General features: G+C 60.0%; 4 protein-coding genes across 7 annotated transcripts in view; 1 reads left to right on the top strand and 3 right to left on the bottom strand.

Annotated features, from left to right (window-relative positions):
- Positions 1 to 18: 18 nt before the first annotated feature.
- KRI1 (KRI1 homolog) lies at positions 19 to 7,499 on the bottom strand. Of its 2 annotated transcripts, none has more exons than XM_056119881.1 (19): positions 7,383 to 7,499; positions 7,239 to 7,306; positions 6,436 to 6,541; positions 5,389 to 5,503; positions 5,248 to 5,293; positions 5,122 to 5,171; positions 4,927 to 5,023; positions 4,763 to 4,840; positions 4,036 to 4,160; positions 3,414 to 3,540; positions 3,226 to 3,321; positions 2,976 to 3,146; positions 2,757 to 2,829; positions 2,601 to 2,674; positions 2,396 to 2,522; positions 2,159 to 2,289; positions 1,235 to 1,299; positions 1,052 to 1,147; positions 19 to 395 (listed from the first exon to the last, which is right to left on the bottom strand). In XM_056119881.1, the coding sequence occupies exons 1-19, from the start codon at positions 7,474 to 7,476 to the stop codon at positions 83 to 85; spliced, it is 2,052 nt and encodes a 683-aa protein (XP_055975856.1). In that variant the 5' UTR covers positions 7,477 to 7,499; the 3' UTR covers positions 19 to 82. The 2 variants fall into 2 exon arrangements, with proteins under 2 accessions (XP_055975856.1, XP_055975857.1); XM_056119882.1 differs by having other exon boundaries at positions 5,122 to 5,168.
- Positions 7,500 to 7,943: 444 nt separating this feature from the next.
- Positions 7,944 to 10,336, bottom strand: CDKN2D (cyclin dependent kinase inhibitor 2D). The gene is made up of 2 exons (XM_056119916.1): positions 9,910 to 10,336; positions 7,944 to 8,930 (listed from the first exon to the last, which is right to left on the bottom strand). Exons 1-2 carry the CDS (start codon positions 10,048 to 10,050, stop codon positions 8,571 to 8,573), a joined length of 501 nt encoding a protein of 166 aa, XP_055975891.1. The 5' UTR covers positions 10,051 to 10,336; the 3' UTR covers positions 7,944 to 8,570.
- A 2,092-nt stretch (positions 10,337 to 12,428) lies between these two features.
- AP1M2 (adaptor related protein complex 1 subunit mu 2) lies at positions 12,429 to 20,197 on the bottom strand. 2 transcript variants are annotated; one of them, XM_056119897.1, is made up of 12 exons: positions 20,074 to 20,197; positions 17,712 to 17,868; positions 17,466 to 17,533; positions 16,734 to 16,864; positions 16,501 to 16,648; positions 16,079 to 16,205; positions 15,115 to 15,263; positions 14,961 to 15,032; positions 14,595 to 14,753; positions 13,527 to 13,652; positions 13,158 to 13,233; positions 12,429 to 12,656 (listed from the first exon to the last, which is right to left on the bottom strand). In XM_056119897.1, exons 1-12 carry the CDS (start codon positions 20,113 to 20,115, stop codon positions 12,634 to 12,636), a joined length of 1,278 nt encoding a protein of 425 aa, XP_055975872.1. In that variant the 5' UTR covers positions 20,116 to 20,197; the 3' UTR covers positions 12,429 to 12,633. The 2 variants fall into 2 exon arrangements, with proteins under 2 accessions (XP_055975872.1, XP_055975873.1); XM_056119898.1 differs by having other exon boundaries at positions 15,115 to 15,257.
- Positions 20,198 to 24,228: 4,031 nt separating this feature from the next.
- The window catches only part of SLC44A2 (solute carrier family 44 member 2), a 32,728-nt gene continuing 32,210 nt past the window's right edge, over positions 24,229 to 24,746 (top strand). For both annotated transcript variants that reach the window (XM_056119880.1, XM_056119879.1), the window contains exon 1: positions 24,229 to 24,343. In XM_056119880.1, coding sequence (XP_055975855.1) covers positions 24,313 to 24,343 — 31 coding nt within the window. In that variant the 5' untranslated portion in view covers positions 24,229 to 24,312. The remainder of the gene's footprint in view (positions 24,344 to 24,746) is intronic.

Below are 24,746 nucleotides of genomic sequence, written 5' to 3'. Positions count from 1 at the left end.
TCCTGCAATTTGACCAACCTGGCTGCCAGGGTTGGGGGGGGGTGGGGGCTGGGTTCTGATGAGGGGTTCCAGACAAGTCCCCTCAGGGGCCGTTGGCAGATTGCTGCTGCTTCCGGCGCCGGCGGCCCAGCTGGCGGAAGTGCAGTCTTTTGGGGTTCAAGCCAAAGGCCTGCAGCCTCTGACGGCTGAACTCGTGGCCACCAAGAGTCACCGTGGGGCCCAGCAACCGCGCCTTCTTCGCCTTCCTGCGCCTCTGGGGGGCTGGGTCTTCCCGCACTGGGGGTATCTCTGGGGGTGGCCGCTTGCAGCCAACCCCATCGGGTGCGGGCAACTGCCCCTGCAGGCCAGATGTGTCTTTCTGTGGCTTGTCCGTGGCTTCCGTGGGTGACTCTGTCCTGGAGGCAGGGAAAGTGGAGGAGGGGCTTTCAGCCCGGGCCCATCACCCCAACACCGCCACTCTTACTACAGGTGAAAGCGGGGCTCAGAGGTGCCTTCAGATCTGGGCTGGTGCGTGTGCAGGGCCTGCCCTGAGCTCTGTGCTCAGGGATTGGGCAGCTGCCGGGCCGGGTCTATACAACCCCCACACCCAGGTCTCTTTGCTTCACTGTTTTGGAGCTGCCCCTGGCAGTGCTCTAGATCCAACAGGGATTCAATGCAAGCAAGGCCGAACCAAGTCCTGACCTTGGTCTAACTCACCTCGCCTTGAAACTTAAAACCCAAAACCAAAGATGAGGTGGCCGTGGCTGAGTGCCGGTGTCGCTGGTGTGAGACCCTGGGATTCCATGGCTGGCCTCACTAACACACAAAAGAACCAGCCACCCTCGTTTTTATTTCTTTTTGTGGGGAAAAGGCCACACCTGGCGATACTCGAGGGTCACTTGGCAGCTTTGTTTCAGTGCTATCCTGAGGATGGCCACATGCAAAGCGAGCGCCTGATGCCCCGCACCATCTCCTGAGCCCCAAGACACAGGCAACCCGCCCAGCCCACAGCCCGGCCAAGATGCAAACACAGTGACTGTAACAGAACGAGGCCCCACCCAGCCGCACTCACCCCTCCCAGAGCGACTTGAAGATCTGCTGCTTCTTCCTGGAGTTCTGCGCCTTTTGCATGTAGGCGCGCTTGTCCTGCAGCTCCTCCTGCTCCGACCTGCGTGTGTTTGGGGGCACAGCTGTGGCTGGGGTGTTCTGGGAGGGGCTCCCCCCCCCCCGGCTGCTGTCCACCCACCCCAGTCACCTGTACATGCAGGTCTTCTTCAGAGAACACCAACGGTTCAGCTCCTTGTCATCCGCCGCTAGGATCTGCGGAGAGGGGGGTGGCGAGGGGTGGCAGGGTCCAGTTGACAAGACCCCCTCAGGTGAATGAGGCTCGGGGAGGGGCTGAGCTGAGATCCCACACACTGCTGGGGGCCGGTGCCTGGAGCAGGTTCCTGTGGATCCCACCTGGATTCCAGGCCCCGGATCCCCCATTTTGTGAAGGAGGCTCCCCCAGAACATATGGGAATGCAGGCAGCAGCAGCTCAAGGAAAGCTCCCGTGACCGGGTAGGACAGATAAGCAGGGCTCGGGGCTACAGGGACAGGCGGTGCATGCTGGCTTCCACCCCCAGCATCGTGTGGATCCGAGCACTGAGCCAGGAGCCCCCGAGCACTATTGGCTATGGCCCAAACTCCCTCAGGAAAGAGCCGGGCAGGGCCGGACAATAGTACAGTGGGTCGGGCATTTGCTTGCACGTGTCCAACCAGGGTTCAATCCCTGGCATCCCAAAGGGTCCCTCGAGCACCACCAGGAGTAATTCCTGAGTGCAGAGCCAGGAGTAATGCCTGAGCAGTGCTGGGTATGGCCCAAAACCAAAACAAATAGCCACGCAGGGGGCAAGCGATGGTCCAGCAGGAAGGACGCTTGTCTTGTAGGCGGGTCCCCCCGATTTGATCCCCAGCATCCCTATGGTTCCCTGAGCGCTTCCAGGAGTAACTCTGGAGTACATAGCCAGGACTAAGCCCTGAGCACTGCCAGGTGTTGTGGGCCAAGAGAAACTAAAAAGGGTCACACACTGCATTTCTAGCGTGAGTAGATGCAGTCGGATGGGGAAACTAAGGCACCAGCGTGCGGGTTACTGTCTTATGCTCCCTCATGTCTCGCAGGGTCCCAAGGTCCCTCACCTCCTCAGTACTGAGCCCGAAGTCACAGGGCACCACGGCGCGGTACTTGAAGCGACAGGGCAGGTCATCGATGATGTCCTCGTAGTCCAGCCGGTAGTACTCGTCCAGGTACTGCTCAAAGGACCCGTCGCCTGCTCGGGACAGAGCCAGCTGCCAGGGTGTGCCCCCCTGCACCCCTGTACCCACTCCCTGCTGTCCCCCGTGCCCCCTGCACCCCCAGCTGCCTGCGGGCCTCACCAGGCTGGAACAGCGGCTTGTCCTGCTCCACGGCGGCTGCGAAGGGCGATTTCCGCTTCTTCTTGCCCGTCTCGGGGGCCGTGTACTGCTTCCTCCGGGGCTGGCTGGGGTCGTAGTCGGCGTCCATCTGCCAGGATGCAGGGGTCAGGGCAGCCCGGAGGGACCCCTGACCCCCGCTCCATGCCCGCGCTCCCGGGGCACCTACGTTGAAGTCGGGGTCCTCACAGTGTGGCTCCTGCTGCTCCCCGGGCCCCGCCCACGTGTCCCAGTTCCAGTCATCTGCTGGGCGACACGCGGGCCAGGGCTCAGGAGGGGCTTGGGCTGTCGGGCCCCCGCACCCCGAGTCCCAGGGTGACCTCACCCTCCAGGCCTTCCTCTTCCTCAAACTGCGGCTTCTCCTCAACGGTGCTGTAGTACTCGTCCCCGAAACACTTCTGCAGAGACACGGTGTTGGTGGGGGCCCAACGCCCTCCCCGCGCCCGCCTGCCCCTCTGGGGCTCCCCCGTCTCTCCCTGCCCACTGCTCCACCAGCTGCCTGGCCAGGAGGGGCCGGGCCGGCTCTGTGGCCACCCCGCGGCACCTGCATGAGCCGGTCATGGCTGGCGGGGTCGAAGTCGGCCTCCAGGTCCCGCGCGTCCAGGCCGAGCGAGGCGTTGCCCGTGACCTGCCGCAGCCGCTCCAGCTTGGCCGCGATCTCCTTCCGCTTCAGGTTCTTCAGCTGCTTCAGCTCCTCCCGCTTCTTGGCCTTCTCCTGGGGGAGGCGGCGTGGACATGGGCGTGGGCAGCCTGGCCGAGGCGCCCCCCGCCGCCCCCGGGCCCCCCACACTCACCCTCTTCTTCCGCTCCCGGGTCTCCTCCCTCCGCTCCTTCCTGCGCTCATCCTTGCGGCGCACGGAGGACGCGATGCTCCGGGGGTAGGTCTTGACCTGTGGGGGACCAAGCGGGGGAAATGGAGGCTCCTTGCACCCAGGGCACCCACATGGGCCACCCCAACCCCAGTGCCCCCCCCAACACCCACCGACGCGGAGTCTGGCTCCTCGAAGCGGAAGTTGTACTTGTGCTCAAAGTCCTCCTGCTTCCTAAGGAACAGCTCCCCCTCGTCTGAGGAGTCCTCCACAGCCAGCTGCACAGGGGCGCCAGGGACCCTGAGGAACAAGCTGGGCTGGAGTGGAGAGTGCGGCGAGCTCTGCCACCCATGGGAGCCCCCAGAAACTCCTTTCATGCCCCCACAGGCACCCGTGAGCAGGGACTAGAGCGACAGGGCAGTGCATTGGGGGTTTGCCCTCGTGGCTGATGTGGGTTTGGTCCCCACCAGTCCATAGGGTCCCCCGAGCAACACTAGGAGTGATTCTTGAGTGCAGAGCCAGGTGTAAAACCTGAGCATTGCTAGGGATGACCCAAAAAACCAAAAAAAAAAAAAAAAAAAAAAAAAAAAAAACACACCAAACAAACCCAAACCCCCCCCCCCCCCACCACACACACAACAATCCTTGAGCAACAACTCTGCCCATCTCGCAGATGGGAAAACTAAGGCAGAAAGTAACGGGATCAGGACCAGTGCTCAGTTGGATCATGTCCTCAAGGAGGGATTCACTGTGGTAGAAGCCCCTTGCTAGCTTCTGGGGGCCACAATCCCTCACCCTTCCTCTTCCTCTTCCTCCTCTTCCTCTTCTTCCTCCTCATAGCCTTTGTTGAGGATGTAATCCCGCAGGAATCGCTCCCCCTCATCCAGCTCTGGGTTGTTCCAATACTCCTTGAGGTGGGTCTGGGGAACACAGAAGCCTGGTCAGCGGTGGGAGAGAAGGAGGTGGGGTGGGGGAGAAGGGGGCGTGGAAACCAAGGAGTTGCTATTCTGGTTTGGGGGCCACATGGTGCTCAGGGCTTATTCCTGGCAGCACTGGGGGATCAAACCAGGCGAGCCGCTGCACTGTCCTCCCATTGTTCACTGATTTGCTCGAGCAGGCCCAGTTAACGTCTCCGTTGTGAGACTTGTTTCTGTGTTTGGTGTATCGAACACGTCATGGGGAGCTTGCCAGGCTTTGCCGTGCGGGCGAGATACTCTCAGTAGCTTGCCAGGCTCTCCCAGAGGGGTGGAGGAATTGAACCTGGGTCAGCCGGGTTGGCCATGTGCAAGGCAAATGCCCTACCTGCTGTGCTATCGCTCCAGCCCCAGGTGAGCCACATGTAAGGCAAATGCCTCACTCCCTGGACGCCCTGGCCCTGAGCCAGGTGAGTTTAAGTGGCCAAATCCTTGCAGCAAGCATGCATGTGTGTGTGTCTGGCCCCATTTCACAGATGGATAAACCGAGGCGCCTCTGGGAAAGGACAGGCAGAGCTGGAAGGGGTGTTCTGGCCCCACAGACTCACAAGCTCTTCCAGGCCGGGGGAAGCATCCGTCTCCTTCTGCCCCTTGAGCCAGTTCACGTAGTCAGCGTCCTCCTGGGCCTGGGGGAAGGCTGGGCTGAGGGTCTGCGGGAACCCCCGAGGCCGGCCCCACCCCTCCCAGGCTGGGGAACTCCCCCAGTACCCACTTTTTCCTCCCGGGTCTTGGCTCGTTTCTGCAGCAAGCCGGAGCCCCCTTCCCCGGCGCTGTCCTCATCGTCACTGTCCTCCACAAATGGCCGGAAGCTGCCCATGCCAGAACAAGACTCAGGACACGCGGGCCAGCGGCCACCGTCACCCAGGGTTCAGCGGGACGCGGGTGGGACTGACTGGTCGCCGCTCACCTGTCCTTGAGCTGTTTCTGTTCCTCCACGTAACTTTGTGACGAAAACTGCTGGAGAAGGCAGTGACGAGGTTCAGACCCAGCCCTGCACCCCTCAGATCCCCACCACCCCTGGGGTGCCCCTCACCTGTCTGGAGGGCTCCCCATCCGAATTGTCCTCATCGACGTATTTGCTGCAGGTGGATGGGGGAAAATCAGAAGGGGTCCGTGTACCCCTGGGAACGGCAGGAGACCCGGGGGGCCCAGGAAGGAGTCCAGGAGGCCTCACCCTTCTTTCTCTAAGATGACCTTCCTCTCATAGTCCTTCAGGAACATGGGCCGGACCTTCTTCCGGCTCTGCGCAGTGGCTGGCTTTTCTTCCTCCTCGCTCTCTGAGGTCGAGGCTGTGGGGTAGTCAGACACCCTGTCACGTACCACCACGGCCCCCTCCTTCACAGGCAGAGAATCCCACGGGGATGGTCTAGGGGGACCCCACCCTCAAAGCTCAAAGCCACGGGGCCAGAGCAGACAGCAGGGGTTGGGAGGGAGGTTGGCCTTGCATGCGGCCAACCTGGGTTCAATCCCCAGAATCCTGTATGGTCCCAAGCAACGCCAGGAGTAGCCAGGAGTAACCCCTGAGCATCACCGGGTATGACCCAAAAAGCCAAAAAAACAAAAAATGAAAAGAGAAAAAAAAATCCCTAAGTCAGGGGCCAGGGCAACAGTACAGCAGGGAGGCCGCTTGCCTTTCATGCAGCCAACCCGGGTTCAATTTCCCCTGGCATCCCATAGGGTCCCCTGAGTCCTGCCAGGAGTGATTCCTGGGCAGAGCCAGGAGTCAGCCCTGAGCACCATCGACTGTGGTCCAAAAACCAAGACAAAAAAAAATCCCCAAAGCAAGCAGACAGATGGCACAAAGGTCTTTGCACAGACTGCCATGTGAGAGTTCTGGGTCTGATCCCCGGCTCTACCTGGGTCCAGGTCACAGCTGGGACCAACCCTCAGGGAGAGCCTGAGCAGACCCGGAGCCCCGCCAAGTGTAGCTCCAGAGCCCAACCAAGCCCCAGGTCACCATCTTCAGGAGTGAAAACGGGGGTCATGTGGTGGCACTCCCAGCCTTGGGGGCTGTGACTTCACGGCGTTATCAGCACAGGACAGCAGCCAGGGTGCGTGAGCACTGTTCACGTCCACAGGGATGATCAGCTGAGACACTCTGCTAAGTGAGCCAGGTCTGATCCCCGGCACTCCCAAGGGTCCCCAGCACCGCTCCAGGAGTGGTCCTCAAGCAGAGTGTGGTCAGGCGGTAGCCTGGCCGGGAGTGGGTAGGTGGTGTCACCTGTCTTCTGATAGAAGGTGGCATCCTGCTGGTAGATGCGAGGGTCCTTCTTCTTCAGCAAGGAGAGAGTGCGGTAAAAGTCACGCTCCTGCTGCGGGTCAAATTCCTAGGATGGGTTTGGGGGGCAGGGAGGGACGTCAGAAGGGCGGCAGGGGTGGGGGATGCTGCTGAGCCCAGAGTGGACAGGGGCAAAAGAGGGGGAACAGCAGAACAGGTGCAGGTGGGGGAGGGGCAAGGGGACCGGTCTGAGTAAGGAGGGGGGAAAGGTGGAGGAGACTGAAACTTTTGGGGAGCAGCCATGAAGGACGCACAGGTTCCAGAAAAGGGACCAGGTATCATTTCTTGAGCCCGACAAGGTAGGGGCAGAGGCTGGTGGGCACCGGCGGGACCGTGAAGCGGGGAGGGGTCATGGGGCCTGATGTGGATGGGGGGGGGCAAGCCCGCACAGAGGAGCTGGGGGGCTTCTGGGGGTGACTCAACCATTGGGGAGGTCGGGGGGGGGGTCGATGGCGGGGGCGCGGTGGCAGTTGATGGCGCTGTCGGTTCCACGTTCGATGCTTTTTTTTTTTTTTTGTAGGGGGGAGATTCTTCCGAACACCAAGACTACGGGGCTCCGGGGCTGGAGCGACGCGACAGCGGGGAGTGCGCGGGCCCTGCGCCCTCAGCACCGCCGGGTGGGCTTGCTGAGCGCCGAGCCAGGAGTCAGCCCCGAGCACCGCCGGAGGTGACCCCCAAAACCGAACAAAAAGGAAAGGAAACGGCGCACGGGGTGCGGGGCGGCGGGCGCGGCCCGGGGGACTCACCACGCGCTCATCGCTGGAGTCGGACTCGGAGCTGGAGTCGCTGTCCGGGTCCCCATAGCGGTCCTTCACTGGCGGCATAGACGCCCGTCAGGCCCGCCCCCGGCCGCCTCCAGCCGCCCCCCGCGCGCGCCGCCCCGCACTCACGCCGCTGCAGCTCCTCGCGCTCCCGGTAGCGGCTGTAGCGCGCGGCGAACGCCTTGTTCACGCGCAGAGGAGACACTGCCCGGGGTTCCGGCATGGCGCCGCGCGGCCCACTGCGCACGCGCGCGGCCTGCGCGCGGACGGGGCGGGGCTTTCCCGGGACACGCCCAGTTGTGGCTCCCGACGGGGCGGGGCCTCGCGGTTCTTCCGGGATCCCAGGCGGCCCGGAACCGCAGTCCCCACCCACGGCCACGCCCCTGCCGGGGAAGCACAAACTCCCCTGCCGCCGCGCGCCCCCTCCACCCACGGGGCTCCCGGCACCCAGCTGACATCTGGGGCCCTTTCTCCACTCGCGGTTTCCTGCCTCCCTTCCGTTCTGACTAGAGTAAACCGCGGCCCCACCCAGCTCTCTCGCTCGCCCCGAGCACCCTGGGAATTACTCCTCTCCCTTCCCCTCCCCCAAAACGTACCCCGGAGCGTGCGCGACGCACAAGCCCCCCCCCCCCCACCGACGGTCGCCCTGTCCCGGGTGCAAAATATCAAGAGAAGCTTCCGACGCGGGCACCTTACACAAGTCTTAATTTAATGGGTAAAATCGTTAAATTATCACACTTTTTTTTCAATCAGGCTTAATAAATAGGTTTAAAAAACAAAAACGAAAATCGCTATACAAGAGATGGGAAAATAAGCTTCCAACCAATTCGGAAAAGGCTCATCCCACCGGCTCTTATATCTGGGGCGCACCCCTCCCCCGGCCCCAAGCAGGGCGCACTCCAGAGGTTTCTCTTGGTACCGCAAGCCAAGGTCGCCAGGAGCCCTGGAAGTGGTGACCTCATTCTCTCTGGGGTTGGGACTTTAAATGCTCTCTGCCCTGTGGGTCAGACGGTCGTCCAAGGGAGGAGGAAAAAGAACCGTTTCCTGAATATTGCCTGCATCAGCCTTTCTCCCATCAACACATCAGAAAGGGGCGAGAAAAACAAACGAGAAATGCCAGCCCTTCACACAAGGGCACACACCCCAGAAATCCACACCAACAAGCCACAAACCTGGGTCCCACCCCCTTCGGGCAACGAGGCTGGAGGAACTGGGGAGAAAAAGTGAATTTTCCACCAGCCTCCTCTTCTGAAATGGAATTCGTCAGGGTCCCTTTGCCGGTTGTGGGGGAGGGAGATGCGAGGGGTGGGGGACAGGTCACAGTGGGGCCACTGTGTGTCCCACCAGAATGTCCACGAGCTCCTGGGCCCCTTTCCCCCGTGCCAGGTCGAGGGGCGTTAGGCCACTGGCGTCCCTGTGATGGAGGTCGGACTCCAAGGCCAGGAACCTCACCACCTCCTTGTGACCCTCCCGGATGGCCAGATGGATGGGGAGGGACCCCGTGCCATCGGGGGTGTTCACATCAGCGCCATGATCCACCAACAGTCTCAGGGTATCCAAGAATCCCGTGCGGGCGGCATCATGAGCGGGGGTAGCCCCAGTGGTGTCCTGGACATTGGGGCAGGCCCCTTGCTTCAGGAGTTCCAGGGCGATGGCCGGGCTGCCGAACATCATGACCTGGGCAGTGGACACAAGACAGAGGATCAGGAAAGAGCACATGGAAAGAAAAAATCTCAGGGAATAAAAGCAGCTGGCCCCACAGCTGTCTGAGACATGGGAGACTGGGTCACATCCCCTAGGAACTGCTGCTCCCCCCCCCCAAAAAAAAACCCTTGATCATCCCTATAATTAAGACGCCATCCAGAGGAGCCCCCATAGAAGCTTCCAAGACATCTGGAGACAAGCTGGGGGTCCAGGCTCATGCCTTGTATGCAGCGGACCCTGGATTGAATCCCCAGCACGGCGGGACTCCCCAAGGCCCAGCACCAGGGGGAGAGGGGCAGCCAGCAGGTATTGGGGGACTTGCTTTAAATCTGTAGCCCTTTGGGCTGAAAATCACCCAGCCCTCCTGAGCACTGCTTAAGAGCCTCCTCCCCCCAAAGGACAATCAGAGATAGTAAAACACCTCGGTGCCCCACCCCCAGCCGGCAGGGAACAGTGACGCCCAGGAGACTGGAACCACCTTTTCCAAGGAATAGACCCCCCACCCCAGCAAATAACGGAGGGGCTGGTTAAAGAGCCGCTCAAGAAATGGGTTTCCTGGATAAACGCCCACACCCCCTGAGAACAGGCACCCCGTACAATATGTGCCAATTCCCCCACTGCACCCCTCTAACAAACCAGGGGGGGAGGGACACAAGTCGAAAACAGCCGTCCCCTCCAAACGGAACCACCCCATCCCGAGGGCAGGGGGACGCGCTGGAGTCATGAATCCCGGTTCCCAGGGCCGGGCGCTCGCCTTGGAGTCATGCGGACGAAGCCCAGAGCCAAAGCAAAGGAGCCAGCAGGCGCGTCCCTCGGGAAACGGGGTCCCCTCCCCCACTCTCCGCCTTCCCCCTCCAAAGGAGGCTCCCCCGAAGGCAGACGGCGTCCAGAGTCGGGGAGGCCGAGGCGAGGACGAGGAGGAGCGGGGAGGGGGTGCACGGCCGGGCCTCACCTGCAGCGCCGTGTGGCCGAAGCGGTTGAGCGCGTCGGGGTGCACCAGCTCGCGGGACAGCAGGCGGCGCACCTCCTGCACGTCCCCGCGGGCCGCGGCCCCGCTCAGCCGGTCGCCGGCGTGGACCTCGTCCAGCAGCATGTCGACGATACTCGGGCAGGCTGCGGGGAGCGAGAGGGGGAAAGCACAAAAGCCCGCCCGAGCGCGGAGAGGTCAGCGGCGGGCGCCCGCTGCTAGGGGCCCCGACCAGACGGCTCCAGGCTCCGGCGCGACCCCCGCGGCCGCCAGCACCAGGTCCAGCTCCCGGGACCCGGCTCCTCCCCCCTGTCACTCTCCGCGAAGCCTGGCCCAACCCTCGAGGAAGCGCAGGGCCCGGCCCGGCGCCCGCCCCTTAGGGGCCGGCTCTGCCCCGACTCACCCGCTCCTCCTCCGGCTCGGGCGGGGTCTGGTCTGAGCCGCCGTAGCCGCCGCCGCCTCACCGCCCTCCGGGGGGCGGAGCCAACGCGCCAGACCCCGCCCCCGGACGGCGCCGATTTGTTTTTCTACGAACTGGCTACAAAGTCGCGGGGGCGGCATTGGCCGGCGCGCGACCCGGAGGCGCCCCGCCCGCGCGACAGCTCAGCCAATCACCACGCGTCTCCGGGGGGGAGAGGCAGGACTGGGCGCGCCGGCGTGGGCGGTGCCTCCCCTGATTGGACGAGCCGCGGCGACCGGTGGACTGTGGGGCCTGGCGGGGTTTTCGGTTTTCAAACGCGCTCGGCAGGCGGGAAAGATGGCCCGTTTAACTGACCCGGGGAGGGAAAAAGGTCAGAGGCCTTTTGCCTATAGGCGCGGGCTGCTCCGAGAGGCACTTTTGGGAACTGCGCAGTCTGGAGTTCCACCAACCTTAACCCGAGATGGGTAGAGCATGCATGCATACATGCATGAGTGCACTCATTTATTCTCCTGCTATATAGGGGAAACTGGCCCGCGCTGGGAGAACATTTTAAAGCGGCGCGACACTTTTTCTTGAAGGGGGTATGGGGCTTTGGTGTGGGCATACGCTGTGGTGCTAGGGGCTGCATGCGACTCTGGAGTCGCTGGCAATGGTGCTCAAGGTAACAAGCTATGCTCGGGGTTCAGGGACCCTGCTTGCAAAGCATGCTCTCCAGCATTTTTTGGGGGGGAGGGGTCACACCCAGCAATGCACAGAGGTTACTCCTGGTTCTGGACTCAGGAATTACTCGTGGCGGAACTCAGAGGACCATATGGGATTCTGGGAATAGAATCCGGTTCGGCCGTGTGCAAGGCAAACGCCCTACCCGCTGTACTATTCTTCTAGCTCCGCTTTCCAGCATTTTGACCCATTTCCCCAAGCAGCTGTACATGCGATGCTCAGGGCTTTCTCCTTGCCCTGCAGTCAGGGATCTCTCCTGGTCTGGCTCAGGGGACCATATATGATGCCTGGAACTGAACCTGGGTCGGCAAGAGCCCTCCCTGTGAACCATCTCACAGACTCAACAGCACAATACTTGTAAAATAAACACCCACCGTGGGGAGCTGGGACGGGACGGGACGGGACGGGAGGATGGAATTGCATCTTCCTAGTTCAGATTGCTCCTACACTGGCCAGGATGGAAATCCCCACCCGCTGGTGGCCTCCAGGGTGGGACTCCATAGCTCCTCCTCGGGGGGCCTTCTTCAATACAAAAATTTCCTGGGCCCGGAATGTGGAGTAGGCGCCCCTCCCGCCCAGTGACCAAGGAGACAGGTGAAGACAATCAAATCTTCATCGTCCTGTGGACATGGTTAAACAGGGAGAGTGCTACTCTTTGGGGAATAAAGGTGGTTGCAATAGACCGGTCCCCGAGGGCTTGAGAAGCCTCTGAGAGAGAGGGCATTTGATTTGAGAGAGGAAGGTGTGTCTTGTGAGTGTCTTGTGTGTCTAGGTGTCTAGAAAAGCGTGTTTTGGGGGAGAGAGGGAGGAGGTGAGAGCGGGGACAGGAGGTAAAGCAGATCAGGTCAGTGGGCCCAGTTAGCATTTGACTTTTGTTTTCTTTTCAGGTCACACCTGGCTCTGCACTCGGGAACTACTCCTGGCGGTGCTCCGGGTACCCTGTGGGATGTCGGGGATAGAACCCGGGGTGCGTGTGGCACTATCACTCCAGCCCCAGCATTTTCTTTGAACAAAGGGGTGGGGAGTGGGGTGGGCACCTGAGCCGCTAGTACGGCCAAGAGCTGACTTGGAGGCTTGCAGGCGCCCTCTGGCGTCCGAAAGGGGGATTGACTGTAGAAGCAGGCGTTTGGGACCCCCGCGGAGTAGAACTGTGAGTGAGGGAAGGCTGCCCGTGACCCACTCCCAACCCTCCCTCCCTGGCGACCCCAAACCCAGTCAAGAAACACATACACCGCGACTGGAGTCATCATTTTAATGCCATCTTAAAGGTCAGGGATGGGGAATAGGGACGGTTTCCCACACCACCCCCGAAGGTAGATCACTGCAGAAAAGGCACTTGTGAGGTAGGACCTCAGCCCCTCCCCTATACTTCATATACAACAGGGGGTGCCCGGAGAATCACGGGAACACCCGCCTCGTCCTGGTCTCTGAGCGGAATGAAACAGCTGGAGAACATGAGCTGCACAGTCCGGGTGCCCCTCCCAAGGGCACCCCATCCTCTCTCCTGTCGGTGGCCTGGAAGTGCCTAGGGAGAGGGCGCCAGTCTCCAGACCCTTCTCTCCACCCTCCTAGGTGGTTCGAAGTTGATAATCTGCCAGGAAACAAGAACGGGACTGAGCTAAGATGTGGGGAGAGGGGCTGAGGCCCCAGAAAAAAACCAAAACCAAAACCTTTATGCTTTGTCCTCAAGTCCATGCTCAAACCCTAGAGTGGGGGCTGGAATGATAGTACAGCAGGTTGTCCTTTGCCTTGCACGTGGCCCACTGGGTTCAATCCCTGGCATCCCAGTTCCCCGAGCCCCACCAGGAGTAATTCCTGAGTGCAGAGTCAGGAGAAATCCCTGAGAAACTCTGGGTATGACCCAAAAAGCAGGGAAAAAGAAAAAAGAAAAAGGCAAAGGGAGTGCTCATGCAGGGCAGGAACCATGTTGGTGGGATCCCTTAGTGCCCATTGTACAGATGGGAAAATTGAGGTCCAGGCAGCTATAGGGTTCAAAACAGCCTGGGATCAGGCAGGCTGCACAAGGGAGGTGCCCACGTTCCCAGCCTGGATGTAGCCTGAGCCCCACACCCTTGCCAACACACAGACTCACCCCCGCTCTGGGTGATGTATCGCACCCAGGGCAGTGCCTGGTACCCACTCTTCTCAATGATCTTCATGTACCGCACCTAGAATTACACAGAAACGGGGGGGGGGCTGGGGGGAACATGCACGGGAAATGGGGGGGGGGGCCGAGGGAGGACTCGGGCTGGGAGGTTGGGGGTGATGGGCTTCAGGGCCCAGGTGGGCAGTGGGTGGGAAGGTGAGCCAGGAAGTGGCAGGAGAGAGAGGGCACAGTCTGAGACACATACCGGGGCCTGGGGCGACCTGGGCTAAGAGCAGAAGTGGAGATACTGACCCCCAGAGAGCCAGGACAGGGGATGGGAAGCTCCAAATCGCCCCAGGTGCCCATGTCCCTCACCTGGATTCCAGAGACGGTGAAATAGGGGATCTCAAACTTGACCCCAATGGGGGGCCGGCCCTCCACCTCCTCCTTCTCCACGCTGGGCAGGCCAAAGTGGGCACGCATCAGGTACTCCTTGCCCCCCTGAAGGCAGGTGGGGGGCATCAGACATGTCATGGGGGTCCCTACGCACCCCAAACCTTCCCCACAGCAGCTTCAGGTCAGGGCCTACTCAGCCCATTTCCCAGATGAAGAAAGTAAAGGCCCGGATGGACAAGAAGCAGTTTAAAGGGCTGGAGCACATCATTTGCATGTAAGACTCTGAGTCAAGCCTGAGTACCACCAGAATGATGCCTGAGCACCAAGCTAGGAGTACCTCCAACCTAGCTGACATTTCCAAGGGTGGCCCCAAGACCCCAGAAAGGAACCAAAAGTACAGTTCAGTGAGAAGACCCTGGCTTCACACAGAGCTGACCCGGATTCGATCCCTAGTACCACATAGGGTCCCCTGAGCCCTTCCATGAGTGATCCCTGAACACTACCGGCTGTAGCTCCAAACCACACACACACACACACACACACACACACACACACACACACAAACACACAGTGGGGGAAGGTCTAAAAAGCACAAAGTGGATGGAGAGAGAGTAGAGTGGGCAGGGTATTCCTGAGCACAGAGCCAGGAGCAAGTCCTGAGCACTGTCAGGGGTGACCCTCAAAACCAAAATTTGTTTTAAAAGCACGTGTGGCCAGGGGTGTCTGTTGTTGTTACTGCTTGCTCCCACTGGGCTTGCTGACCCCAAAGAACATCCATGTGATAATACAAGCAGTGATAGTACAAGCGGGTAGGGCGTTTGCCTTGCACGCAGCCGACCCTAGTTCAATCCTCAGCATCCCATAGGGTCCCCCAAGCACCACCAGGAGTAACTTCTGAGTGCAGGGCCAGGAGTAATCCCTGAGCATCGCTGGGTGAGACCCAAAAAGCAAAAGCAAAAAAAAAAAAAAAAAGTACACCCATGCCTGTGCACAGCTGGGGTCCCCCAACTCCCTGCCGGTACCCTCCCAACCCAGCTCCCCGCTCACCGGGAAAGACTTGATACTCCAGATCACCACGTTCTTCTCCGGCACGTACTTAGCGCTGCCCACACTGGTCTTAAAGCGCGGAGAGTCGGCGTCACTGGGCACCGGCACGCAGATCTCCACGCCGTTGGCCACTGACTGCTTCTTAAACTGGCCCTTGGCCTGTCGGGGCCGGGGGGGGGAGGGATGACTAACACCTCTTCACAGCTGACATGGGTTCGAGCGAGCCCTGCCCGAGCCAAGAACCAGGAGGAAGCCCTGATCATCCACCCACTGAGAGTGACCCTGCGACCCAAACTGAAACCAAGCAAGGAAATAACCGTTGAAGAGCGCCAGGGAGGGGAGGGGACCCCCCTCCCCCATGGTCACCTTCACCATGATCTCCACGCGGCTGTGTGAGAATTTCTCAATGACCGACTCGATCCAGATCAGAGGCTTGACCTGCAGAGCCAGGAGAGAGCCAGGGTGTCCTGGGCCATTCCGGGGTTCGCACTCGGCCCCGGGGTGCGGGCGCCTCACTCACCTGGGTGCTGAGGCGGTAGGACATGAGCTCGAAGTCACCGTCGGGCGGGATGAAGGAGATAGTGCGGTCATTGTCGAAGCGCGACAGCCGCACGCACTGGTGGAACTTGACGTCCTCCAGCTCCACGGACTTGTTCTTACTCCCTGAAACTCGGAGCCCAGCATGCGGGGTGACCCTGGGGGTGCTGCCACGGCTGCCCCTCCCCACGGCGACCCCTCCCCCCGGCCACCCAGTAGGCTGGGAGCAGTGGAAAGATGGACACGTGGGGAATGAATCTGTCACTGTCCGACTTCTCAGTGCTCCGCACTGGAATAGCCAGTCCTTGAGGGCAAGTGGCCGGAGCCATAGTCAAGCGCAGGGCCAACCCAGGTTCCATCCTTAGCGCCCAGAGCACGGTCAGGAGTGATCCCTGAATGTAGAGGCAGGACTAAGCCCTGAGCAACTCCGGGTGTGGCCAAATCCTCCCACAAAAAAGGAGGGCAAGGGTGTGTCTTGGTTCTCCCCCCTATCCTGCCACCCCCTAGAATGAAGCTGTTCCAACAGGCTGCGCTGCTCTCTCTGACCAGCAGAGGGCGCGCAAGGGCTTCTTTTGGGTCCAGCTTCAGTTTCCCCGGGACCTGGACTCAGGGCTGGTACACACACACACACACACACACACACACACACCTTCAGTTTCCCCGGGACCTGGACAGTTTCCCCGGGACCTGGACAGTTTCCCCGGGACCTGGACAGTTTCCCCGGGACCTGGACTCAGGGCTGGTACACACACACACACACACACACACACACACACACAGCTTCAGTTTCACACACACATACACACACACACACACACAGCTTCAGTTTCACACACACATACACACACACACACACAGCTTCAGTTTCACACACACATACACACACACACACACACACGCGCGCCCGGGTCACCCCTTTCCCAGGTGGCCCCATCGTGGACACTTACGGCCAGTGAGTTCGAAGAGCACACGGTCATTAAGGCCCAGCCGCAGCTCCGGCATCCCGGACAAAAACACCTTGAGCTTGATGGTGCCCACGATCTCGCTTAGCAGGACGCTGCCATTGGCATTGACCTAGGAGTGGAGGCGTGGTCAACCGACACAGGCCCTGCCCCCGCGACAGACGCCACGCCCCAGACGGATGCCCCGCCCCTCAGGATTGCTCCGCCCCCAGCAGGAACCTCACCCCAGGCAGACACCACGCCCCTTTGGTGGCAGGGGGTGGGGTTTACCAGCAGGTGCCACGCCCCAGGAAGATGCCTCGCCCTTGCAGCAGAGGCCACGCCCTCACAGTATACACCCTGCCCCCAGTCGGAGCCACACCCTAGGCAGACGCCGCGCCCCCTCGGTGGCAGGAGCCTGGGCTCACCAGCAGGTTGACTGACTCGATGACATCGATGAAGACCTCGTTCTTCTTGTACTTGAGGCCTTCGGAGCGCCACGACACAGCATTAGTCACGGTAGAAGGCACCCGAGATTTGCCAGTCTCCAGTTTGTTGCCCTGCTGCGTGATGTACCTGCAGGGAGGGACAGTTCCTGGGGTCTCCTCCCCCCCGCCTGGAGATTCTTTCGGGTGGCCGCCTCTGCCCCCGGCCCACTCACTCCTGCAGGATTTTGCTGTCGGTGGTCTGCGGGAAGCCGAAATCCATGAGCTCATCCAGCAGCTCGTACACGATGACAAAGTTATCCCGGATGCTCTCCTCCTCTAGCTCCTTAAAGTACTCGGAGAACACCTGGGGGCGGGGGCGCAGGCCACATCGGGGACAGGAAAGAAATGAAACATTCTGAATACCTGTACCGGCTCTTCTGAGAAGTCTTCCTCCATCCCCTTCCAGAGGCTTGGGGGGTTATTGCTCTGGCCTTGCATGATCTCCAGAGCACCGCTAGGGGTCAGAAGTAGCTGCTGAGTAGCGCTGGGTGTGCCGCCAAAACTCAGTAAACAAAAATCCCAGACACCCACAGATGTGTGAATGGTTTAGCCTGGTTCCCACCTTGGGGCCTCATCCCACCTTGGCCAACAAATTGGAGGAACTCTGTACACGTACAGCATACCTGTCCCAGGGGACCCAAGCTGACGGCACCCTCAGCCCCCTCCCCCCCAAACATGGTCATGTGCATGAGGAGAAAAGCATAAGTAGGAGTCCAGAAGGAGGGAGATCCAGGGGAACTTCCTGGAGGAGGGGGTGCAGTCACTCCAAATGTTCTTCTGTTTTTTAAGGGGGGCAGGCAACAGACAGGTGCTCTGAGGCTATTCCCAGCCAATGAGAGAAGGCTCCTGCAAGAGGCGGGTCAGAAGAGCAGACAGGGACTTGCCATAGGGCAGCCAGGACCTACCTCCACCGTCTTGTACAGGAAGGAGTAGACCAGCGATGCGTTGGCATTCTTCAGGGTGGTCGCCACCACTGGGGCACAGGTGGGTGAAGGAACAGGGGCCACTTGGGAACATGCCAGTGAGGGCCAGACTCCCATCCTGCCTCCCCTGTCCCACATCTCTGTGGGCCCCACCCGCCGCCCAGCATTGGGGAGCGCTGTGCAACTCCCGCCTGGGCTTGCCCTCTCTGGGCCCCACGGGGAGGATACGGTAGAGGTTGCTGTGCTTGATCCACAGGAAGTGCACTCTGCCGTGGCTCAGCAGGGGTGCCAGCGCACCCTCTTCCTCCCTCTGCATGAGGAGCGGCATGAAATACTCAATCTCGCTCATGGCGATGTCACCCTTGTAGTTGCGGCTGATCAGGGGCTGCGGGCAGACAGGGCACATCACTCCTGGGGCACGGGGTGGGGGGCCCTGTTCAGACCCCTGCACCTGCAGGTCCCTGCTGGCCATGTGCCAGGAGATTTGTAAGGAGAGTCCAGAACCTCCAAGGAGGGCTGCAAGGTGGGTGAAGCTGTCACCTCTCTCTCTCTCTCTCTCTCTCTCTTTTCTCTTTGGGTCACACTCAGCGATGCTCAGGGGTTCCTCCTGGCTCTGCACTCAGGAATTACTCCTGGTGGTGCTCAGGGGACCATATGGGATGCTGAGAATCGAACCCGGGTCGGCTGCGTACAAGGCAAACGCCCTACCCGCTGTACTATCGCTCCAGCCCCCTCACCTCTCTTTTACAAAGTGGGGGGAACTGAGTGCACAGAGGCGGGAAGTGGGGGTTCGGGATGGGGAGGGCTCAGGGCCAGGACACTTGCCTTGAAAGTGCGGGGGTCTACTGGCCACATGTGCACAGTGAGACCCCCAACCACACTTGCTATTTAGGGGTTCGTACTGCCCAACGTGTGCCGTCTGGGACACCTTACAACCTCATGCACGGGCACACACACACACACACACACACACACACACCTGTAAACCTTCTCTCACATACACACATAAACCTCATAACCCCACCACCAGGGGGCGCTCCAAATAAGACTGTGAACCCTGCAACCAAGCCTGGCACCTGACAGCACTGCTGGAACAGGGAAGGGAAATGAAGTAAAAGAATAATTATAGGGGCTGGAGACTTAGTACAGAGGGTAGAGCACTTGCTTTTCACGCAGCCCATGTGGGTTCTGTCCCCAGACCCACATAGGACCTCCCCGATGCTCCCCAGTCTTGAGCTCTGTTGGGTGTGGTGGCCCAAACTCCAAACTCCTCTCTCCCAAAGGTAGTGCTCACGTGTTACACCACGAACCTAGAGGCCCCGAGTTCAATCTCTGGCAGCACCAAGCCCCAGCCCAGGCAGCCCCGCCCCAGTTTCCCCTGTGGGGTGGCCGCTGTGAATAAAGTAATATAACAGTGGGGAAACAAGAAGCCATCCTGCCTTCAAAATTTGGGGGGCTGGTTTTGGCTTTTGGCCATAAGGGCAGTGCCCAGGTATGGTGCTGGGGTTCAAGCTGAGACTCCCGCCCCTGCAAACCTCTGCTCCTGCCCGTGGCGTGGTCCAGGAGGTCGGGGAAGGGGCTAGTACTTCCCTGCATCTGAGGTCCTGGATCTGACTTTCAGCAGGGCAAGAAACAAGTCTGGGGATCCTGATCAATAATCCAGTGGGAAGAGTCCTGCACACAGCCAACCTGGGATTGATCCCCGGCACCTCATAGGGTCCCTGAGCCCCGCCAGGAGTGATCCTTGAGCACAGAGCCAGGAGTCAGCCCTGAGCACAGAGCCAGGAGTTAGTCCTCAGAACGGCCGGGTGGGTGTGGTCCAAAACAGAAAAAGAAAAGACACAAACCAAACATTCAAGTTCTACTCTGGCCTCAGGCTTGGTGGGCACAAATCAATGAGGTCAGGATGATGGAGAGAAGAGGAAGAGGAGGAGAAGGAGGAGGGACGAAAAACGAGAAAGGGCAAAGGACAAGGATCAAATCTAAGTGCGACATTTATTGCCAAGCTCAGCCTGGGGTAAGAAATTGGGTACGGAGCACCGCCAGGAGTAATTCCTGACGCAGAACCAGGAGTCACCCCTGAGCATCGCTGGGTGTGATGGAAAAAAGGACCCCCCCCCCAGAGAAAAAAAAGTTGGGTGCGAGGGGGCATCCTGTGGCTGCAACTCAGCACCTTAAGACGCCCCCCCCGCAAGCATCCGTGGCGCCTGAGCGCTCTTGACTCGTTCCAGCAGGGACCTGACGGTGACTGCGGGACTCGGCCAAGAGACAAGGACAGCGAATCCCGCCAGGGACGCTTTGGTGTCCCCGGAACGTGCAGCGTGCAGTGATGCCGGCGGTAGGAGGGCTCGCCACAAGGGGTCGGGCGGCGGGCACGCCTGTGTGTCCCCATTTTGCGGAGGAGGGAAATTGAGGCCTCACCAGACCAAGTCCCGGGTGGGGGGGGGGGCAGGCTAGCGGCTGGCGACCTGTTTGTGGGGGGGAATCCCCAGAACGGGGGCAGGAACCTGAGGCTTCCCTGCGGGCGACCCGGGGCCGGGGTGGCGCTGCCTCGTCGGTGGGGGGCCCGGTCCCCTGCGCCCGCCCTCACCTTGCCCTTTACGTCCAGGATAAAGACGGCCGAGGCGGACATGGTGGCGGCCCGCGGACCAGGGAGGTGACAGCGGCGCCGCTTCCTCCTTCCTGCGGAAGCCGAGCGCGCAGGTGAGCGCCCAGGTGAGCGTCTTAAAGGGGAGGTGGCCAGGTGAGTCGCGCGTCGGCCGACGCGGAGGGCGCCCTGGGGGCGGGGCGGGGCTTTCTCGGTGCTCCTGGTGGTACCGCCCCTTTGCCCTTTGCCCCCCCCCTCCCCGCAATGCGATGTATGGGGCAAGCTCACCTCCTCCGTTCATTCACTCATTTGCCCATCAATCTGTATATTATCTACCATCCTTCCAGTCTTTCACTCACTCACCCATCCATCCATCCATCATCCATCCATCCATCCATCCATCCATCCATCCATCCATCCATCCGTGTAGCCAGCCTACCTGTCTGCTCTCCAACCCTTCGTTCATCCATAATTTCCTCCCATCTACCGCCCATCATTCCATTCTACTTTTCTTCCAGACCTACAGCTATAGAGCCAGCCTGCCTTCCTGCCTTTCGTTCATTCATCTACGCAAAACACCCTTCCTTCCTTTCTTCCTCCCTCCTCCCTTCCTCCCTTCGTATTTTCTCTCCCCTGCAGGTATGTGAGCCCCAGTTGGCAGAGATTAATCCTCCTCATGCCCATCTTCCCAGAGCACTGGTTGCTCAATTCACTCATTCACACGAGATATTTATGCTGGGCTCAGAGCCATAGTGCAGCGGGGAGGGCGCTTGCCTTGTAGGCAGCAGGCCCGGGGTTCATCCCTGGCACCCCAGAGGGTCCCCTGAGCCCTTCAGGAGAGATCCCTGAGCACAGAGGCAGGAATAAGCCCTGAGCACTGCTGGGTGTGGCCCCCAAAGCAAAAGCAAAATACAGAAGGCCTGTGCATGCGAAGCCCTGAGCTCTCCACCGACCCATCAGCCTGTTTTCTCATCACTGAGGGGGCTCACACACAGGGTTGCAGTGGGGATTGGAAACCTCTTGTGTGAGTTGGGGGTCCCTGAGCATAGGGGCTGTCAGGCGCAGCTAAGCTCACAGGAGTGTGCTCTGGGGGTGTAGGCGTGCGTGGGAGGCGGCTCCGAGCCTGGAGCTTTCAGGCAGGTGCATTCACCATCTGAGTCACCTCGGGGTCCCCAAAGCTCAATGTGGTGTGTCACCTCTGCCCCAAACAGGGGAGTAGCTTTCCCCTCCAAGGGCAGGGCTGCCCTCCAGGCATCCTTGAGTCCCCTCCAGGGGCCCCCTTTCCTGGAGCCCCAAGGAGACGTATTTTGGACATAAACAAAGCCTGGCTGAGGGCTCTCGGAATCTGAAACTCCAGGCCTGTTTGGCTGAAAAATTCATGAGCCCAAACAGGGCAGCGGGGTGAGGGCAGAGCCACTCAGCTGCCTGCTGGTGTCCCCTCCCTCTTCCCAGAGCCCTTGACCCTGCCCCAGTTTCTCCTCTAACCTCCCAAGGGTCACCCCTCCAGGGCCCTGCCCCCAGGCACTCCTTTCTCCTCATTTGTGAAAGCTTCTCCCCGGCTGCCTTTGGCGCCATCGCCCCTGCAGACTGCTTCCCAGGCGCCCCAGACTCTCTGGCTTCCCTCATTTCACTTCCTCTTTCTCTTTTCTGCTTTCTCTCTCACAACACGCTCCTTCCTTTTAGTGCCTTCTCCATAGTCAGAGCTCAGCTCTTCTCCACCAGGAAGCCCTCTCTGGTTTCCTCAGACTTCCCACTGTGGGTCTGGGCCAAGGCCCTTCCTCTCCTCCCCTTTCCAGTGACCCTCCCCCTCCCAAGTGACCCTCCTCTGAGAGCTGTAAAGTCCTAGATTACATTTTTCTTCTTGGTTCCCTGCCCCATTCCCTGTTGTTATAAAGACGACCCAGGGGATCTCACACACAGACACACAAACACACAGACACAGACACACACAGACACACAGACATAGACACACACACACACACACATACCTGGCTTCCACAGGTGTGTGGTTGACCTGAATTCCATCCCTGACAACACATATGAAGCTCCAAGCCCTGCCAGGAGTGATTCCTGAGCACAAAAGGCAGGATTAAGACCTAAGGACTGCTGGGTCTGACCCCAAAACCAGAAACAAACAAACAAACAAACAAATGCTCACCCTTTTTTTTTTTGTTTTGTTTTGTTTTGTTTTTGGCTTTTGGCTTTTGATGCTCAGGGCTGACTCCTAGCTCTGCATTCAGGAATCACTCCTGGTGCTGCTCAGGGGACCCTATGGGATCCCAGGGACCGAACCTGGGTTTACCACATGCAAGATAAATGCCCTCCCTGCTGTGCTATTGCTCCAACCCGAAGTGCTCACCCTTTGTATAATCTCCCTGAACCCCAGCTGCTATTTTACATTTTTTTATCTATTATTATGGGGGGGGCTGGAGCGATAGCACAGCAGGTAGGGCGTTTGCCTTGCACGCAGCCAATGTAGCTGACCCGAGTTCGATTCCTCCGCCCCTCTCGGAGAGCCCAGCAAGCTACCGAGAGTATCTCACCTGCACGGCAAAGCCTGGCAAGCTACCCGTGATGTATTCGATATGCCAAACACAGTAACAACAAGTATCATGATGGAGACATTACTGGGCCCGCTCGAGCAAATAGATTATTGTGGGGGAGGGGGGTTGGGCCACACCTGGCAGTGCTTAGGACTTATTCCTGTCTCTGTGCTCAGAGACCGGGTAGGGTTTGGGGACTTCTATGCAGTGCTAGAAATTGAGCCAGAAATTGTGGTCCTTCCACTACCCCCCCAGAAAAAGGAGGGGGAATTATCACAAAGGAGGGAAGTGGAGTGGAGCATTTTCCTTGCATGTCCGAGGTCCTGGGTTCTATCTCTGGGGCAGCAAAAGAGAAAGAAAAGACATTTCCTAGCGGTGGCATCAGTTTGGATTCTCTGCTGAAGTTGGTTCCTGTCGCTTGATCTGGCAGGTGTATATTGCCACATGGATGCAGTTAGCAATTTTTTTTTCTTTTTTGGGTCACACCCAGTGTTGCACCGGGATTACTCCTGGCTCATGCACTCAGGAGTTACTCCTAGTGGTGCTCAGGGGAACCATATGGGATACGGGAATCGGAATCGTGCAAATGCCCTACCCACTGTGCTATTCCTCCAGCCCACAGTTAGCAATCTTTGAGAGGCTGTCTCCTGAGGCTATATGGCTCACACCTGGGGCCCGCCAGGGCCACCTACCACAGTGCACAGGGGCCACTGATGCTTGGCTTAGAACTCAGGGCCTTGTGACTATGACGATCACAATCATCCTGTTGTTTGTCGGTTGCCTCGAGCAGGCACCAGTAACGTCTCCTTCGTCCTAGCCCTGAGAAATGCTCTTTCAGGGTTAGGAGAATGACACCCATCATTATAGGCGACTATGACACCTATAATCAAATCACCTGAGTCTGCTCCCAGGCTCCCGGCCCTGGGTCAATAGGTTTGACTTCCATCTCCCACTTAATTTGTTTTTAATTTTTGAGTTTTGTTTTCTCTGTGGTGCTAGGCTTAAGCCCCGAGCTCCTGTACACAGAGCTCCTTGCTCCAGCTCTGAGTACTGTGTCCTGGGGCGCTCTCCCACACCCTCTTCCACATCACTGCGCTTCTCCCATCCCTGATGGGGAAACATCAGTCAAGAAAATCAATAAAGAAGAAACATCTTTTTTGTCTGTTTGCTGGATGTTCGCTAGTGTCCAGTTGGCGCTCAGGCTCCAGGGGGCGAATGAGCCAATGAAATGATACGGGGGCCGGAGCGACAGGACAGCGGCTAGGGCGTCTCGACCGGGGTTCGGGGTTCCTTTCCCGGCATTCCATATGGAACCCCAGCCTTCCATATGGTTCCCCCCGAGCCCCACCAGGAGTGATTCCTGAGCACAAGCCAGGAGTAAGCCGTGAGCACTGCCCGGGGTGGCCCAAAACACAAAACAAACACACCCATAGCGAAATGATGCGTGTTTGCACGGCTCCTCGGCCCCCCTAAACACTCCACGAGGAGCTAAGAAGGCAGCCGGGGAAACAAAGGTGGGAGACCTGACCAGTCCCGCGCCTAGCCCCGCCCCCAGCCCCGCCCCCGACCAGCGCGGGCTCCCATTGGGCGCGGGTGGAGAGGCGTGGCCGGGGCGGGGCCTGGCCGGGGCGGGGCGCTGCAGCCTCCGAGCCGCCAGCCGGCCGGGGCTGGGGTCGCGCCGCCGCCGCCCGCCGCGGCCATGGAGGACGAGCGCAAGGACGGAGCCTACGGTAGGGGCCACCTCTGCTGAACCCGGGGGCGCGGGCCTTGCGGGGAAAGGGAGCCCTGAGGCCGTAAACACCCGCGCTGCAGCTGTGTATGTCGGGGTGTTTCGGGTGCAACCCCCCTTCCCCTCCCCCGCCTTCCGCCCCGCCAGGGGCTCGCCAACCCGGGGCTGCAGCCGGGTCCCCAGTTCCTTCCCGGGAGACCCCCGCGGTCTCTGCCCGGCTGATGGGCCGGTTTGCACGGCGCATGCTCCACCCGGGAGGTCCCGTTATCTGGGCGTCTCAGGCGCCAGCGGGGGAGGGGAGGCGGCTAGCCAGGACAGGGGAAGGGGCCAGGGTGGGCTCGACCTCCGCAGAGCCCTCCACCCCCTTTTCCAGGCTCCTTTGTCCACCTCCTCTGGCTCCCGAA

The sequence above is a fragment of the Sorex fumeus genome, unplaced genomic scaffold, assembly GCF_029834395.1.
Source record: "Sorex fumeus unplaced genomic scaffold, SorFum_2.1 ptg000041l, whole genome shotgun sequence".
Classification (NCBI taxonomy): domain Eukaryota; kingdom Metazoa; phylum Chordata; class Mammalia; order Eulipotyphla; family Soricidae; genus Sorex; species Sorex fumeus.
The sequence above is the reverse complement of the archived record's forward strand: the minus strand, read 5'-3'. Positions and strand labels throughout refer to the sequence as shown.

Bases quoted from the DNA above. Each gene is read 5' to 3' on its own strand.
- CDKN2D (XM_056119916.1), bottom strand. From the start codon at position 10,050: ATGCTGCTGGACGAGGTCCACGCCGGCGACCGGCTGAGCGGGGCCGCG. The intron at 8,931-9,909 runs GTGAGGCCCGGC...TCCACTGCCCAG, and splicing joins TCGGCCACACGGCGCTGCAG to GTCATGATGTTCGGCAGCCC.
- AP1M2 (XM_056119897.1), bottom strand. From the start codon at position 20,115: ATGTCCGCCTCGGCCGTCTTTATCCTGGACGTAAAGGGCAAG. The intron at 17,534-17,711 runs GTATCCTCCCCG...CCTGTGCCCCAG, and splicing joins CAAGCACAGCAACCTCTACC to TGGTGGCGACCACCCTGAAG. The intron at 12,657-13,157 runs GTGAGTCTGTGT...GTTTCCTGGCAG, and splicing joins ATACATCACCCAGAGCGGGG to ATTATCAACTTCGAACCACC.
- KRI1 (XM_056119881.1), bottom strand. From the start codon at position 7,476: ATGCCGGAACCCCGGGCAGTGTCTCCTCTGCGCGTGAACAAGGCGTTC. The intron at 7,307-7,382 runs GTGAGTGCGGGG...CTATGCCGCCAG, and splicing joins GCGCGAGGAGCTGCAGCGGC to TGAAGGACCGCTATGGGGAC. The intron at 2,830-2,975 runs GTGCCGCGGGGT...GTGTCTCTGCAG, and splicing joins GCCATGACCGGCTCATGCAG to AAGTGTTTCGGGGACGAGTA.